This window comes from Echinops telfairi, unplaced genomic scaffold (genome assembly GCF_000313985.2).
Source record: "Echinops telfairi isolate 266 unplaced genomic scaffold, ASM31398v2 ScPeMD7_7417;HRSCAF=8455, whole genome shotgun sequence".
Taxonomy (NCBI): domain Eukaryota; kingdom Metazoa; phylum Chordata; class Mammalia; order Afrosoricida; family Tenrecidae; genus Echinops; species Echinops telfairi.
The window spans coordinates 7,043,761-7,060,717 of NW_022111317.1; the positions used below are offsets into that span (position 1 = coordinate 7,043,761).

The 16,957-nt window shown below is 45.4% G+C and overlaps 1 protein-coding gene and 1 non-coding gene across 4 annotated transcripts in view; both read right to left on the reverse strand.

The window, feature by feature from the left end:
* Nucleotides 1–16,957, reverse strand: part of RTN3 (reticulon 3) — a 63,062-nt gene that overhangs the window by 7,110 nt on the left and 38,995 nt on the right. For all 3 annotated transcript variants that reach the window (XM_045297206.1, XM_013007435.2, XM_045297205.1), the window contains 3 exons: nucleotides 4,134–4,341; nucleotides 769–907; nucleotides 309–378 (listed from right to left, as the gene is read on the reverse strand). In XM_045297206.1, the coding sequence (XP_045153141.1) occupies nucleotides 309–378; nucleotides 769–907; nucleotides 4,134–4,341 (417 nt within the window). The remainder of the gene's footprint in view (nucleotides 1–308; nucleotides 379–768; nucleotides 908–4,133; nucleotides 4,342–16,957) is intronic.
* LOC115872008 lies at nucleotides 9,867–10,030 on the reverse strand. Its single transcript, XR_004047593.1, has one exon. It is a non-coding gene; the product is annotated as a U1 spliceosomal RNA (small nuclear RNA).

The following is a 16,957-nucleotide window of genomic DNA, read 5'->3' on the forward strand; positions in this document are numbered from 1 at the left end:
AAATGAGCCCTGGTGGCATCGCCGGACTGGTGGACATTGGGCTGCTAACCACAGGGTCAGCAGTTCAACCCCACCAGCTGCTCCGAGGGAGAAAGTCTGCTCCTGTCAAAATGTACAGCCAAGGACTGCTACCTGTACAGGGCTGCTGTAAGTCAGAACCGACTCCATGGCTGTGGGCTTGCTGCTTGGGGATTGTTTAGGGGTAGTACAAACAGTGGGGCTATGTGAAACAAGTGGAGCTGTTCTCTTGGCTCATATTCCTAACCAGTTACTTCTGTAAGTACAAAACCATTTCCTTGTCCTCTTACCGAGAATCAGAAGGGTGATTCCATTGAAAACGGCACCGACGTAGGTCATCAGCCACATGAAGACAGCCAGCTGTGAAAGCCAAGGACCCAGGGAATCAAGCAAAATTCAGGCCAATTGATGGCACTCTTCTCTATTTAAACCTGTCTCACTAGTGTTGGGTGCCGTAAGTAAGTTCCTAAGGTTGGTCCCCCCACTAGCATTACACATTTGAGGGCAGGTAAGAGGGCCCTGTAGTTCACTGGTAATTACACTTCTGTCGATCACATATCCTTGGTCTCCTCTTAGTTCTCCAGCCGGAGGGCCTTCTCCATTGGTTCCCAGCCCCATAGTCTGATGGGCTGATTATGACAAGCATATGTTACGTTTTGTCCCATGCAGCCTACTTCCTGCTTGGCCTCTGAATTATAACCCAGCTGCAGTGTTCCAGCCTCACCACCGAAAGGTGCAGAAGCCACTCACCTTCAAGGAGTCAACCAGGTCTTCCACCAGAAAGAGGCGAATGATGAGCTTCAGGGCCTTGTTGACGTGCACCATAGCAGCGTTCACGTAGTTATGGAAAGCCTCTGAGGACAGAGTGATGTCCACATCCAGGTAGACTCTTTGGGAAGGAGAAACAGCGGTAAGGCAGCTGGCATCGAAGACTTCTTCCCAATGTGAACCTGACCAACTGCAGGGGTATTTCAGAAATTATCCTGGGGGTGGGGGAGTGGAGATACCACTGCCACTTAGTGTGCCAGGGTACAGATGTCCTCAAGCGTGAACAATTTGGAATCACTGGAGACTCACAGCAGGACAGTGGAAACCTAGGTGTATGTACTCACCAGGAGTCAGTCAGTCTCTCTCTCTCTCTCTCTCACACACACACACACACACACACACACACACACATACATGAGCGCACGCTCTGCTTTTGTTGAGACGTCGCTAAGACATCTCTCCCATGATTTTGAAACTGGCACTCATGGTTTATACGCATAGCTGCTGTGAGTCTCTGATTTCTTTATTATGCTTTTTGGTGTGGTCAAGTCCCAGCCATTATATAACGATGAAAAAAATATTATAAATGACTTTTGATACTTGTATACCTTTAAAATTAAGATCTATTTTTTGAAATTATGTTTGTGAGTAGATCATAGGAGCTACGAATTTCATGTTAGAAGGAGAAAAGAAGCCTTCCAAGTATTGGTTTAAAAAAGCAAAAAGGAGGGTGGGAATACGGAATTTGATGGGGCTGAAAACTACCGGGTCTTTCACCAAAATAAAGGTCAGACAGCACTTGGTTCTGCTCCAGGCGCACTGCAGGGCTGGTAATCAAGCACGTGCTCGCAGCTTGGTCGTTCACGCAGTCTTTATCAAGCGTCTGGAGGCGTATCACACACTCAGCTGGGTGATGGGAATGGCACTATGTAAGGTAGGCCTGCCTTTGCCTTCAGCTTTTTGTGGTCCGTCGGACACAGAGGATACCCACTTAAACTTTCCAGCATACTCTAAAAGTGGGAAAAGCTCTTCCCACTAAATCTCACAGTTGGAAATTTTAAGTGGGTACACTGTGTCCCATTGGCCACAGAGAGATGAATGTAAAGGCATAATGCCTAGTTAACTGTGTGATCTGAAGAGTGGAGCATCATCCCATTAACCCCAGAACCAGCGATGAATGTAAAGGCATAATGCCTAGTTAACTGTGTGATCTGAAGGGTGGAGCATCATCCCATTAACCCCAGAACCAGCGATGCCCAGGGCTCCAGGTATACCACCAACGCTCATAGAGATCCACAGTCCTTCAACAAAAGATGCACAGCAGAAAATACCTGAAGAGGAACAGGTAGGTTTTTTTTCTTTCTACTTGTTAGGAAAATATCTACCACCCAAAACAAAACTTTGGAGACTGAGATGCCTGTTGTTAATCCAATTTAGTGAAACTCATTTTATAAACCTGCAGTGGTGTTACTCCAAAAGAGGAGGGGGGAGAGGGGAGACCCACAAAAACTGTCAAAACATCTAAGGCTGTGGAAACAAACAAATCCCAACAAAATGCATTCACTCATTTATTTCACAACTGATGATTTGTTAAAACTAGTTTGAAAATACTTTAAAAATTCACTTTTTTTTTTGCTGAGAATATACACAGAACACACCAACCAATGCAGTACTTTGCACGTGTGCACCTCACCAGCACTCATGATAGTCTCACCCACCTTTTCTGAGTGGTTCCTCCCCTCACTAACACACTCACTGACCCCTAAGGTTTCTAGCTAATCATTCAGGTTGTTGTCAAATGGATTCCTTACAGGTTGACCTTAAACGACTATACATAATGCTGGGAATAGAGATACCAGGAGGGTAGAGAGAGGTTAGGGAGAAGAGGGGAGGAAGGGGGAACCAAATCGCAATGACTGACACATATCCTCCCCCCCTAGGGGGATGAATAACAGACATGAAAATAATAATAATTTATAATTTATCAAGGGGCCATGAGGGTAGGGAGGAAGTGGTAAAAAGAGGAGCTGATACCAAGGGCTCAAATACAAAGTAAACATTTAGAAAATAATGATGGCAACATATGTACAAATATGCTTGATACAATTGATATATGGATTGTTATAAGAGCTATAAGAATGATAAAAAGAGAGAGAGCATAATGCTCAAGACAGATATTGCTTACTAGCTAAGCTAACTACCATTTAGTTTTCAGAAGACTTCCAAGGATATTTTTGGTTTAACGTTTACAGATTGTCTCAGGGCAACAGTTTTAGGGGTTCGCCCAGTCTCTGTGGCTCCAGCAAGTCTCGAGTCCATGAGAATTGGAAGTTCTGTTCAGTTTGCAATCAAGCTTTAATATCACAGTATGGTTTAAAATTATTCCTTCTATTTTTACCAGGAGAAAATCTCAGAACTGGAGGGAGGGGAAAAAAACGAGGAACTGATGCCAGGGGTTTAGGTGGAGAGCAAATGTTTTGAGAATGATGAGGGCAATGAATGTACAAATGTGCTTTACACAATGTATGGATGTATGGATTGTGATGAGAGTTGTATGAGCCCCTCATAAAATGATTTTAAAAAAAAGAAAGAAAATCTCAGAACCAGAGCTGCAGCTCGATCATCTATTCTCCCATAACCCTGAGAGCCCACAGCAGATAGTTTAAACAAACCAAACCAAATCTTGCCATTACTTGGTTCAGATATTTAAAGGGGGAAAAAAAAAAAAGGCTAGACTGGATTCTAGAAAACCCAAGACCTACAGACTTCATCCAGGCCGGCCTCGGTCAATAAGAGACTGGTCATCACACGCAGATCACACAGAGTTCTGTCCCTGTGGGCCATGCCATTGCCAAGCCCGCGACTTCAACACCAGACATGGTGGTGCGATGTTATAAGCTGGGCTGCAAAGTGCAAGGCCAATAGCTGGAAACCACGAGGCACACTCCTTTCCACTCCTGTGAAGAGCTACAGCCTCAGACACCCACGGGGGCAGGTCTACTACCCTGTCCTATGGGGTTGCTATGAGTCAGCATTGACTTGATGGCAGTGAGTTTGGTTTTAGAGTTTTCAAGACTCAAATCCACGGGGACTTGGGACACTACTTAACGTAAGTGCTGTCCCAGACACTGTCCTTTCCTCACGCTGTTCAGTTCAGTCCTGTTTGGTCTTGACCTGAGTCTCTACTTTGGCTAAGGGGTCTTGGCTTGTATTCTGGTCGCCTCAGGGTCTGTGCCACCGGCCAGCTGCACTAGGCCCCATCATTCATGAGTCTTGGGACCATATCGGCCCCAGCAAAGCCTTTACCTGTGACAGTGCTGGTTGTTATCTGTGGCATTTGAACTTACTTGAATGGGTGGCCTTCTTCTGACTTCTGCACAGCTTGGATGACAGACTTGTAGACCCTGAAGCTGATGGTAACGGTGAGAAGAGCCAGGATGAGGTAAGAGATCACGCTGATGACACTGAAGGCGGCTAGGGACAGCAGCACAATCAGTGTGGTGCCAAAGACAACCCCGGTTTTCTTCACATCTCTCCAGAAAATCAGGTCGTGCACTGCAAAAGCAAACAAAGGGGGTCCTTTTTAAAGTACACTTTACCCAGTTCGCAATTATAAACCCCACCCAATAAGTAAATAAAGCACCCATAAGCTACAAGGTCAGGACTGCTCTCTGGTTCCGATTGGCAACCCTGTGAAGCACAAGATTGGCAGACAATGACAAGTGTACCCACTCCGGGAGCACCTGACATAGGAACATCAGATTCATTCATGAGTGGTGATTCATGCCAAAAGGGGCTCCCCAGCTGCACAGATTTGGCTCCAGGATGGATTTCCAAACACCTAAGAGCTTGTATTTTTAGGGGGTCCGGGGGGTCCACTACTCAAATACATTCGAGCAAAGCATCAAACATTTCAGTACAAAAGGTAAGGCAAGGAAGGCAAAATCTTGATAACCATTGGCTAAACTGAGCAAAGCAGACATAAATTAGTGGGGTCACCAGCATGTCTGATCAAAGCTAAGCTGAAACGGTCAACTGCAGAGGGGCTGGAAGCATGTAGAAAATAAACATAGACGGTGTCTAGAGCTAGTTATGACGACACTTCATGGGTAGGCTGACCACGTAATACCCAACCCTTAACACTTCTGAAGTTCTTGGGGGAGGCGACTCAGTAATAATATGCCAGAGTAAGGAGACATGATAATGAAATACAAAGGATGATCATGAACTGGACCGAGGGTACCAAAAACCAAACCAATTGCCGTAGAGTTGATGGGACTCACGGCACCCCTACAGGACAGATGACAGCTGTCCCTGTGGATTTCCAAGGCTATAATCCTGAAAGAAGCAAACTACCACGGTTTTCTTCTGTGGATCTTCTGGTGGACTTGAACCTTTAAATTAACAGTTACCAGTCAACCACTTAAACACCACGCAATCAGGGTACCTCCTTTTGATCTTGAGTAAGGGTGTTTAAATGGCTATAAAGAACATTATTGAGACAACTGGCACATTTAAATGTGGACTATAATGGATAAATGTGGCGTGTCAATGTTAAATTCCCTGTGACAAGTGTACTGTAGGTACATAAAACAAGCACCAGAGGAAGTTTCCACTTGAAGAAGAACAGCTCTGTCTTTCAGAGTAATGGGGCAGCTCTCTCTATAGGGGAGAGTGGCACAGTTACAGCACTTTGCTACTAATGGTTGTGGTTTGAGCTCACTGGCAGCTCCACGTAAGAAAAGACCTAGTGATGTGCTCCTGTGAAGTTTACAGGCTTGCAAACCCCGTGGGGCAGCTCCACTCTGTGCCACGGGGCCACACAGAGAGCCCACTCGATGGCAGTGGGTCTGGATGGAGAGGGGAACAGACTGCAATTGTGGCCAACTCCAGTGAGCTGAGTGGAGGCTATATGGAGTTTTTGAACTGAGCTAGAAAATCTTTTTGTTTTTTTAAGTTGGAAATATATGAAAACAGATAAAGAAAGAAAAGTTTACAGGACAAGGCATGGGGCCTAGAAATAAAATGGCCCCGATGTTTTAGAGAAGAAACAAGGGCTGAGAGAGTAGACTAAAGGCAAGTTAGAATTCTATCTTTGTGCAGATTAGGAAAAGCTACCTTGGCCTCATGACTCTGTACTGCCATCTGCTGGAAAAGTGTCATAAGAAATATTCAATGGTAACCCGTGCAAATGGTGCCCCCTCCAGGTGTGCAGTACTCTGGCTATATATACTCCCCTGCCACGGGCATATACTCCTAAGGGTGGAGTAGAGTGTGCCCTTGGGTGGCTGAGATCGCCCTCTCTTGCGGAGTGGTTAGTGCAGTGCTTCCCAAGGTGGGTGATGCCCGGGCCTAGGTGGCGCTGGAATGATCCGGGTGGGCTGCAAAAGCAGATACCCACACTTGATCCTGGATGACAGGCTATGGCATGAAAGCTCTGAAATGCTGGAGGCGGGGAGCTCTTGAGTCTTTCTCCCCACTCCCTCTGAAAGCTCTGAAATGCTGGAGGCGGGGAGCTCTTGAGTCTTTCTCCCCACTCCCTCTGAAGAGGGTAAGTTTGGGGACTGATGGGCTAGTGCGTCTGAATTGCTGGCCTGGCAATTACACTACTCCTTGTGTAATAGTAAAGGAAATGGTGGGATAGAAGAGGGATATGCACACTAACGATAACAGAGGGCGAGCTTCCGTGCATCAATGCTTTCCAGAGGTCTTGCTCACCTCACTCCTCTACACTCCCTCAAGATTCTGGGCACTCTGTACAAAGGTCAACCCTTTCATCATGCTCAGCACCCGCCCCTTCCCCTCCTGCTTCAGTGTGCGCCAAACCAAAGACCTAGAGCGGCATGCCACAGCTTTCACTTGTTTCCTTAAGGGCGCCTGGAGCCATCAGTTTTGCAGGGAATGCTGTATCAAGTGTGCTATGGCAGGCTAGGGGAGCCAAGAAAGGGGCACAGGCTTGGGACCTGTCATGTCTCTGATCCCCTGGGGAGACATGTTCATGGGGCCCTGCGGCAGATCCCAAGTGACAGAATCACAGCCTCGGAGGGTTTCCTAGGCTGTAGTCTTTACAGAGCGGCGTGCCAGGCCATTCCACAGGGCAGCTGATGGATGTGAACGGCCGACCTTCTGGTTAGCACCAACTCCTTAACCGCTGCACACCAAGACCTCTGGAGAAGACGGAGAAGGATGAAAGACTCAATAATAAAAATGTAGGCAATGAGGCAAGTTGCCCAATGTTTAAAGTGTGAAATGCAGATGTGGTTGGTGGGAGGGTGGGTGGGTGGTATTATTTCATAACCAGGGAAGCCCTGAGGGGGGGCATGACATTGCTTTGTGGTTCTCCTCCACTTTCACTGAGCGCCAACATGACCTAATGATGGTTGTGAAGATGATGGACCGGCGGCGTTTTGTGCTGTCGGACCCAGGGTGGCTGTGAGTCAGAGCAGACGTGCTGACACCCAACAACTTCCATCATGTGCTCCTGCTGCTTCAGTCAGCTCAGTACTTCTTACAGCAAGAAATGCCTTTGGAAGAACAACAAATGATAAACCTGAAGAGCTGAACCAACCAGGAAACAGAAGACACAAATTGCCAGGACTAGGAATGACCGATTCTACAGACAGACATTAAAAATCTCCCTGCCATCCAGTCGATCCTGACTCTGAATAGGTAATAAGGGACTATTATGAAAAATGCGATACTAATAGAGCAGATGACTTAGCTGGAGACAAGTCCTTAGAAAGTCACAAACTACCAAATTCCGTTAAGATAAGTAAACAGAATAAACCTCGATTTACTACAGAAATAAGGTGTATAGGTAAAAAGCTTTCCACACAGAAAACTCCTGGTCCAGATGGCCTCACAGAGGCATTCTGTCGAATAACACCTATTCTACAACCACTGCTTCTTCCAGAAAAGGAGGCTGAGTTAGACTGACTCTAAAACTAGGCAAAACATTGCAAGACAGGACAGCTAGAGACTGCTATCATTAAAGATCACTAGCACTCATGGATGTAGACTAGAAACTTAACAAAAATATGGCAAATTAAATTCCACAACATATAAAAAAGATTAACACATCCTTACCAAGTGGGTTTTTTCCATGAATATAAGACTGATTTAATGTTTGAAAAATCAGCCAATATAACCTACTATCGTAACACACTGAAAAAGAACAATACAGTCATCTCACCGACGCAGAGCAAGCACTTACCAAAACCCCTACATAAGTCACTGCCATGGATTCGGTGCTGACTCAGCGACCCTCAGGACAGGGTGGACCTGCTCCTGTGACAGTCCTGAGACTGTCACTCTGTACGGCAGTGGTTCTCAGCCTTCCTCATGCTGCGACCCTTTCACACAGTTCCTCATGTTGTGGTGACCCCCCCCCCAACCACAAAAATATTTTCTTTGCTACCTCAATACTGTAATTTTGCTATTGTTACGAATTGAGTGACTCCTGTGAAAGGGTCGTTCGACCCTAAAAGGATTGAGACCCACAGGTTGAGAACCACTGGTTTACGGGAATAGAAAGCTGTCTTTCTCCCGAGGAGGGGCTGGTGGTTTCGAACTACCGACCTGCAGTTAGCAGCCCAATGTGTAACCACTACATCACAAGGGATCCTAACGGTATGTTTTTAAAAGAAATATAAAATCCAATTTAACAAGAAAACAAACAATTTAATAAAAATTGGATAGACACCTCACCAGAGATAAGTGGATGGCAGGCAAACGCATGAAAAAATGCCCAACCACTAGCCACTAGGAAAATGAAAACTGAAACCACAATGAGATAGCAAGGTGCACCTAGTAGAATGTCTACAATTAGAAGGAGGGACTATAGTAAGTGCTGGCAGGGATATGGAGGAACCAGAATTCTCATGGCTGGCTAGCAGGAATGTACCATGATGTAAGCCACTTTAGAAAAGGCGACTGCTTAAAACAGTTAAATATAATCATCAGTTATATGATCCAGCAAGCTCACACTGAACTATTTGTCCAACAGAAAACAATACCTGTCTATGTAAAGACCTGAATGTTCATAGCAACTTCACTTGTAATCGTCCCAACCTGGAAACTATGCAAATGCTCACCAATAAACCAGATACATCAGAATACTACTAAGCAAAACAATTCACTCAACACACAATCAGTAATATAATCAGCACGGATCAAGCTCAAAAGGATTAGGTGGTATCAAAGAGGCCAAGTTCCTCGCCCCACCCCCCAACAAAAAAGGAACCGAGAACCAATGGGCTAACCGACTATAACACAACACATGACCTTAGAGACAGAATGGAGCTTGGGGGAGCCCCTTCTAAAAGGCCTAAGATCGACTGACCCACAAAAGTTGGATGGGGCATGGGAACGTGAAAAGCTCGTGAGTTAATTTCCAGGTCATTCCTTAATATCACACACATGCGTTAATATGTTACTACCAGATGGTCTACAATGTCTCTTAATTTGAAAGAGACTTATACTATACCCCCTCCCCCTTTCTGGTATAAGCCTCCATGCATTTTTCTTCCCCTCTTTTACCAAATAGGATCTTTCTACAGGGACTGGTCTCTCCTGATAAGTCCAATGTGTGTGTAATACAGTCTCGTCTCCTTCCAAGACTCTGTGCCTGCATAATCAATCAATCCTCATTTGTCTTAATTCTTCTGCTATTGGACAAGAGGCACGTGACAAAGAATGCCCATGACCACCAAACGCGCCTATGTAGTTGGTCAAATTCTGAACTAATCCTTCATTTTCAGCTTGCTTAGCAATGGGGTCCTATGGCTTATTTTAAAGGCGTGGTTAGTTTGGAAGGGTTGGGGGGAGGTGGGCACAGTGATGGCAAGTGGAGGACACAGCATGAAGATGATGGAACAGTGCGTATGGACTGGTGAATGTAAAACCTTTCTAAAAGGGAAGAGGGGCACGATCAAATCAATCCTGTTAGGATCAGACATGGTTAATTTTCTACTCTTAGTATTTCCCTCCTCAAGACCTCATTGTAACTAGCTGCCAGGCCTGATGTGTTTTCTTCTGAATAGTACAGGTGTCTCTGTATCTTTTTTTTTTATTATTTTTTTTAGAGGAGGGCGCCAATGCAGTCCCCCACTACCACAAATTATGCAGTTGAGTTTCCCACATTTGTGGAAATCGCAGGGGTCAGCACATCCGGAGTGCAATGGATAAGCTTTGCCCTGGGAAAACCACCTTCGTGATCATGGTATCTCCCCTGCCAGGGAAGTATTCTCTGTATGGTTAAAGATAAGCTCTATGAGCTTAAAAAAAGAGAGTTTACTTCTGGCCTGAAGGATAGATGGAAGCTGCAGTATCTATTCTTCAACAAGAGGGCACTACTTCACCCCACGGTTATCTCAAAGGGCAGGAAAAAGGGAGCACTTGTCGCCATTCAAGGAGGAGCCTTGGTTGATTCTCTAACCATCCACACTGTAGGACTTGACTTTGGAGAAAGCTCCCGGATGACTCCAACTACAGCTGTCCCCAAAGGCCCCCAACTTTAATCGACTCCTACAGGGATACCTTAGAGGTAGAAAAGAGAGGCTTACTCTGAAAATCAGAACTGTTAAAAAGACATCTCAAAGTTTAATTAAGTTTTAACTTTATTTTTAAGAAGTTTAAAGTTGCCAATTCCAGGAGCCCTATAATACACTCTTCTCTTTCTTGCAAAACACTCTTTTAAAATTTGTTAAGAGACAGACAACTTGAAAGGGAGGGCAGGCAGTTAAGTTAAAAACAAAACAGAACAAAAACCCTCACTGCCATCGAGTTGATTCCGACTCACAGCAACCTGACAGGACAGAGCAGAAGTGCCCCTGTGGGTTTCTTTAAGTCTTTACAGGAGTAGAAAGCCTCGTTTTTCTGAGTAGTTGGTGGACTCAAACTGTCAACCTTGCTGTTAGCAGCCCAATGTGTCAGTATGCCACCAGGGATAGTTGGGTAAAAAAAAAAAAAAAAAAGGATACTTTTTCACGCTGATGATGTTCTTCGGTTACATTAAGAACTCGTCATCTGGGATTGTAAGAGACTCTGCTCAGAGAATGTCCACAATCCTCTCCTGCAGCTAGATGGCAAAGAAGGATTCTGACGGAGCACAAAGCTGTCGCTGTGGAAGCTGGACACACATGCACTTGGCCCTGGATGAGCCTGGCAGCAGGCCAGGGAAATTTTCAGAAAACCCTTTTCAAGCTAGCATTCCCCTGACGCTCAGAAAAAATAGTTTTCGTTCACTACAATAATGTACCCTCCCCTTTGCCCTCAATTTCAGATTCACTGAGCACAGAGAACAAAATCGCATTGACTGCCCCTCCCCATACAGAAGAACCGGGCAAATCTGAACATGTGAGTTTCCCAATTTAGTCACAGAATTAAAAAAAGAGTGCAGTGTTGAGCCATATGGAATAGATGGAGCACAAACTTGGGTGTCAATTTCCTTTTTTCCTTTGTCCCCATGAGGTCCTGTTGGTTCTCTGCACAGGTTGGGTAGGTACTAAATTCTCCGGCTAAACTTAATTGTCCAGATCTAAGCGTGCGGAAAAGATCATCAGCTCTATAATCTAAACTAGAACACCACTAGTTAATTGCAGACCACAGGAAACAAACCCACTCACACTGGAAAGCTTTCCACCTTTATGCACATTGCGTTTTGAGTTCAACACAACTCCCTTTGCTTGGAGACCCGCTTGGAGCTGTGCGCTTCTTGGACAGCCTGTCAGGTAAGGCCGGAATGGGGCATGATTTCGGTATTAACACACAACATAAAATGGGTTCTTTCCTCTAATTGTTTTCCCCGAATTCTTGTCCCTTGCACTGTGACTCTGCAGCTTTGTCCAGCAAGAAGCAGAGTTTGTGTCCCTGGAAACTGGGCTGGTTTGGTCATCTGCAATGGAAACAACAGTGTGTCAGTGCTGGGCCCAGACCTGCGACAGTCTTTCTCTGGGAGGACTGCCTTACTGCAGGATGAGAGAACCCATGAAGTGACGCTGAAGACCCCAGCTGATTGCAGACATGCCAGAGAGCTGATCCTGGTCCAGCCGGCTCAAGAACTCATGAGCAACAATAAATGCTTAAATGTTGTATGCAATAAATAAGCGAACTCTGAACTTTTTTTTTCCAAGCTAGCATTCCTGACTCAGAAAAAGTTTAGTTCACTATAATAATGTACTCTCCCCTTTGCCCTCAATTACAGAGTACAGAGAACAAAATCGCACCAACTGCCCCTCCACGTGACAGAAGAGCCGGGTAAGTAAATCTGAGAATGGGAGTTCTCACAGGTCTTTTCAGCATGCTTATATCTGAATGGTTCAGTTCAGTTGGAGAATTTAGTAGCTACCCAGCCTGTGCAAAGAACCAACTGAAGTTCAGTAACGGACAGATTCTTGACTTCTGAGGACTTAATCTCTTCAGTTCCCTAGCAGCTCATGGGTGTTTCTCCCGTGGAGACTATGGGACTTGGAAAGTAACTGGGACGGTATTATCTTGCCCCTCCGTATCAACAAAAGGAAAGCTGAAAGGGGTTTAGGGTAAACGCCCGTGTCCCCGTCACCTAAAATTTACTATTGACATTTTACTATACCTACTCACATATCTAGCCCTCCATCAGCCCATTAATCCATTTACCTTTTTATACAGTTTGAAGTGCATTACAGACATCAGGGAAATGTACTTCACCATGTATCTTGGGATGGTTAATGCTTTGTGCCCACGTGGCTTGGCCATGATTCTCCATATTATGTAATTATCTTCCACTTTGCAATCTGATGTACAGGAATCACCTTGGGGTACAGCCCACATCCAATATATACAACTATTCTGGTAAAGCTTGCCCTTGCTTGATCTGGCATCTGACAGTTGTCCTCTGGCCTCTGGTTCTTGAGAGGTGAGCGGCAGCAGCCTGCTATCTGACTTGTCAGTTTTGGGTTCACTAGTCCCTGCACCTTTGTGAGTCAAGAGCCGCTGCCACCCTGATGACCGAACTGAATCCGTTTGGGGATTTGTTGGCCTCTTCAACTGTGAGCCAACTGAAATAGCTTGAAACAAACACCTCTCTTGATGTCCACATACAGAGCATGGGTCATGGAGGGTTTTATAGCCTCAGGTGACTGAGGGAGAGGAAACCCATGCCTACTTTATAGGTGGTCCTGTGCCAATAGCAGGCCTCACCTGGCAGTGGGCAGTGGCATTTCAACGTCTTTCTAGGAGCTCCCTGAAGGACAGCTATGAAGGGCAAGCCTCCCAGTAGGCAGAACACTGGGCAGCACAACTTTCTGTTCACTTTGCTTGGAAAAGAGACAGCCAGATGTGTAATTGCACACTGATGCAAAGAAGTGTGTGTCTCACGTAAATGCTCACCAAAGGGTGACCTAAGGAGAGAAATATTTTAATGACCAAGAGACTAGGATGACTCATTCTGTGGAAGCCAGTCATCATCTTTCCCAACTACTAATTGTCCTTGACCCATGGACTCATGCACAAAGTGGCCACAGTGGCAGAGGGAGGTTATGCATGGACCCAAGAACAAAGATTTCTACTCAGTAAGACCAACTTGACTACAGTCACTGCTGTGAGTGTCAACGCTGAGTTCCCAATATGGCCCCATTCCTCTGGACGATCAATCTAGTAGCAGGCTGACAATGCTGGACAGCTTCTTTCATGGAAAGGTCAGTGTTGTCTTTTGACTGGGATAGACAATCTGGATATGGCGTGCCTTCCCTGAATGCAATGTTTCTGCCAAAATGACTAACCATGGACTCACACTCACAGATGGTATCCTCCGCAGCAATGCCTCAGATCAAGGAACTCGCTTCACAGCAAATCAAGTGCAGCAATGTGCCCATGCTCCCGGGACCCGCTGGCCTTCTAAAGACACAATTACAATACCACCCGGATGGTAATGCCTGGCATTGTCAGAGCAATGTTCTCTTGCAGGCTGCATATGTTCCACACTGGTGACCAACATATGGTACTGCTTCTCCTATAGCGAGGGTTTTTTTCATGAGTCCAGGAACCAAGGGGTAAAAATGGGAGTGACTCCACTCACTATGACCCTTGGTGACACAACTCAACATTTCTGCTTCCTGTCTGAGACCTTACGCTCCCACCAGAAAACATAATACTGATTCTAATGAACGGGAAACTAAGAATGCAACCAGGTCACTTCAGGCTCCTCATACCTCTGGATCAATAGACCAAAAAACTGGTGTGATTGATCCTGATCATCCAGGGGAACAGACTGGTTACATAATGAAGATAAAGAGTCTATCTGGAATACAGGAGATCCCTTAGGGTATCTCTTAGCACTACCATGCTCTAGGGGAGCAACCAATTCTGACAGGACTAATATTCCAGTCCCTTCGGGCATGTGCCCTTAGGGTAAAAGGACTATGGAATAGGTGGTAGCACAAGGTAGTTCTAAGTATCATTAGAACCACGAGACACGAGGACTGGAACTCGTTGAGCTATTTCTTCTTTGTACTGTTAAATGTGCACGGGTACACCTGATGGGGTGCTTCTAAAGGTTCTTGGGAAAATGTCATTCTATTGTTCACAGATGTTTTGAAATGCCCTCATGTCAGTACTGTTCATTGCTACTGAGCAAACTCTTACTCATGGTGAGCCTACGTACAACAGGAGGCAACGTACCCATGCTCACAATGACTGCCATTGTTGAGTGCTGTGTGGGTCCATCTTGCGGAGTGTCTTGCTCTCTTTCACTGGCTGTCTTCCTTACCTAGCACATCCTGTTCCTGAGATGGTCCTCCTTGATAACATGCCTACAGGCATTCTAGCTGTACTTTCTCTTCTGGCATTCCATGGTATATTTAATATTCTTCATTAACACCATAGTTTATTGTCCAGCTTTCACAGAAACACGGGGTGTCAGAAAATACCACAGCTTGGGTAAGCTAACACCTTAGTCCTGAAAGGGCCAGCTTTGCTTTTGAGCACCTTAAGGAGGGGCTCATCTCAACTGGTCAATTCCTGAAGCCCCAAATTCTGCTAATGCCTGCAGTGCAGCTTGGATTCCTTTCTTGAATGCCAAAGGTTCTAAAGCGTGTTTTCTCCTGAAATAGTTATACCAATGTTAGTAAGTTACAAACTTACCAAGACTTTGACCAACTCATTTAGGTAAAGCAACTCTGTCTTCTTTCCATCTTACCTTGATGCTCCCTGCAGCCTTCATTGCTTTGCCTAAGTTGTTTGTTGTTAGGTGCCCACAGCAACCCTACGTACACCAGCAGGAAGCACAGCGTGGTCCTATACCTGAGCCCATTGTTGCGGCCACAGTGTCAATCCATCTTGCTGTCCCTCCACTTTACCAAGCACGGCGTCCTTCTCCAGGGACTGGTCTCTCCTGACAGTATGTCCAATATGCCTACAGACTCTTTCAAGATTGCAACTTGAGGCTTGACATTTTTCTTCAGTTCTTTCAACTTGAGATATATCAAGCATTTTCTTCTTTGAGTTTTCTGACTCCCCATCTTTGTACATTCCATTAAAATACTTTCACTTTGCCCATTTGACCTGCACTTTAGAAATGCTCTCTTCAGCTCTTCTACTTTATCGTTGCTTTTATAGGCTTTTAGCTAATTTTGGAATCTCTTGTGATAGCCACTTGGGTCTTGTCTTTACTTCCTGTTTTTAAAGAACTTCTGCTTCTGATGTCCTTCATATAATCTCATGACCCATTTAGCCTTTGGTCGGTAGTGTTCAATGGGTCACATCTATTGTTAGGATGGTTTCTAAATTCAGGCAAGATAAATTAACGGTCATACTTTGGGGTCTTGTGGATTAAAAACACTCCCATATGAACAACTGATGCTTGTGTTAGGCTGGACTGTCTGGAGAAACAAACCCTGTGGCACTCAGATATGTATAAGACAGAGCTGTATACAAGTAATAACTAGATCGTGAAAGCAGGCCAGTCCAAGTCAAAGCCTATCGGTCTGACATTAGCTGGAGCGCTCTTCAGCCTCATTAAAAGCCCTGGCCCATCTAACAATGGTTGCATTCTAAAACCTTACTGTGCAGCGTCCGTGATCTGGAAAGATGTTTGCCTTTTGCTGTTGTTGTAGGTGCCATCCAATTGGGTCCTACCGTGGTGACCCTAACTAAGCACAACAACCAACACTGCACAACCCATCCTCTTTTTGCTGCCCCTTCACTTTAGCAAGCAGGATGCCCTTCTCCAGGGATTGGTCTCTCCTGACAGAATGTCCAACGTAGGGAGCACTTTGGCCATACTTCTGCCATGACAGATTGGCAGTCTGTGGTACTTTCAATATTCTTCTCCAGCAGCATCATTCACATGCACGGATTCTTCCTCAGTCTTCCTTATTCAACGTCCAACTTTCACAGGCAGAAGAGGCAACAGAAAATACTCATCTGAGTTGTGTTCATTTTTTTATCTAGCCAAGACCTCAAAATTACTTTTTACCATGCAACAAAAAGAAAATATTCTGTTCTGAAGATGGTTTCATGAGACTAAGGCAAGTGTACAACCGAGCAAGCACGCTTATGACCATCCCTCTTCAGAGACGTGCTGAAGCACCTTTGGTCTGGAACACCTTACTGCGGGCGTCCTCAAACCACGGCTCACCGGCCACATGCAGCCAGTCAAGGACACTTATCCAGCCCGCCGGGTGTTTTTGCCCCATTTGTTTTTTTACTTCAAAATAAGATATGTGCAGTGTTCACAGGTTTTTTTTAAACTACAGTCCGGCCCTTCAACGGGTCTGAGGGACAGTGAACTGGCCCCTGTTTAAAAAGTGTGAGGACCCTGCCCTAATGCATGCATGAGCTGGAACCCTGGTAGGTACACTTTTCGATGTATCCTTAGTTTTCTGAAGAGTGTTAATGTTTTTTAAAAATATTTTTTTTTGTATCAACTAAATTTTGTTGGACCATCGCACTAAATATTAAATTCTTTTTAGTTGGATTGCTATTGTAAACCTGCATCTCTGGGGCAGACATTCAGATCTTAGCTGAGTTTTTGCAGTTTTTGGCTCTCACGCCTCACTTTCTTCACCTTTCCCCCCAGGACCCCCCTTCCCTTCGCTCTCCACTGGCCGACTGGCTGTGCTGGCCCAGACTCTGTCTTCTGGCTCTAAAGTCTGGTGGTGGTGAGTGCTTGTGTTTTACATTAAAATGTCACCCA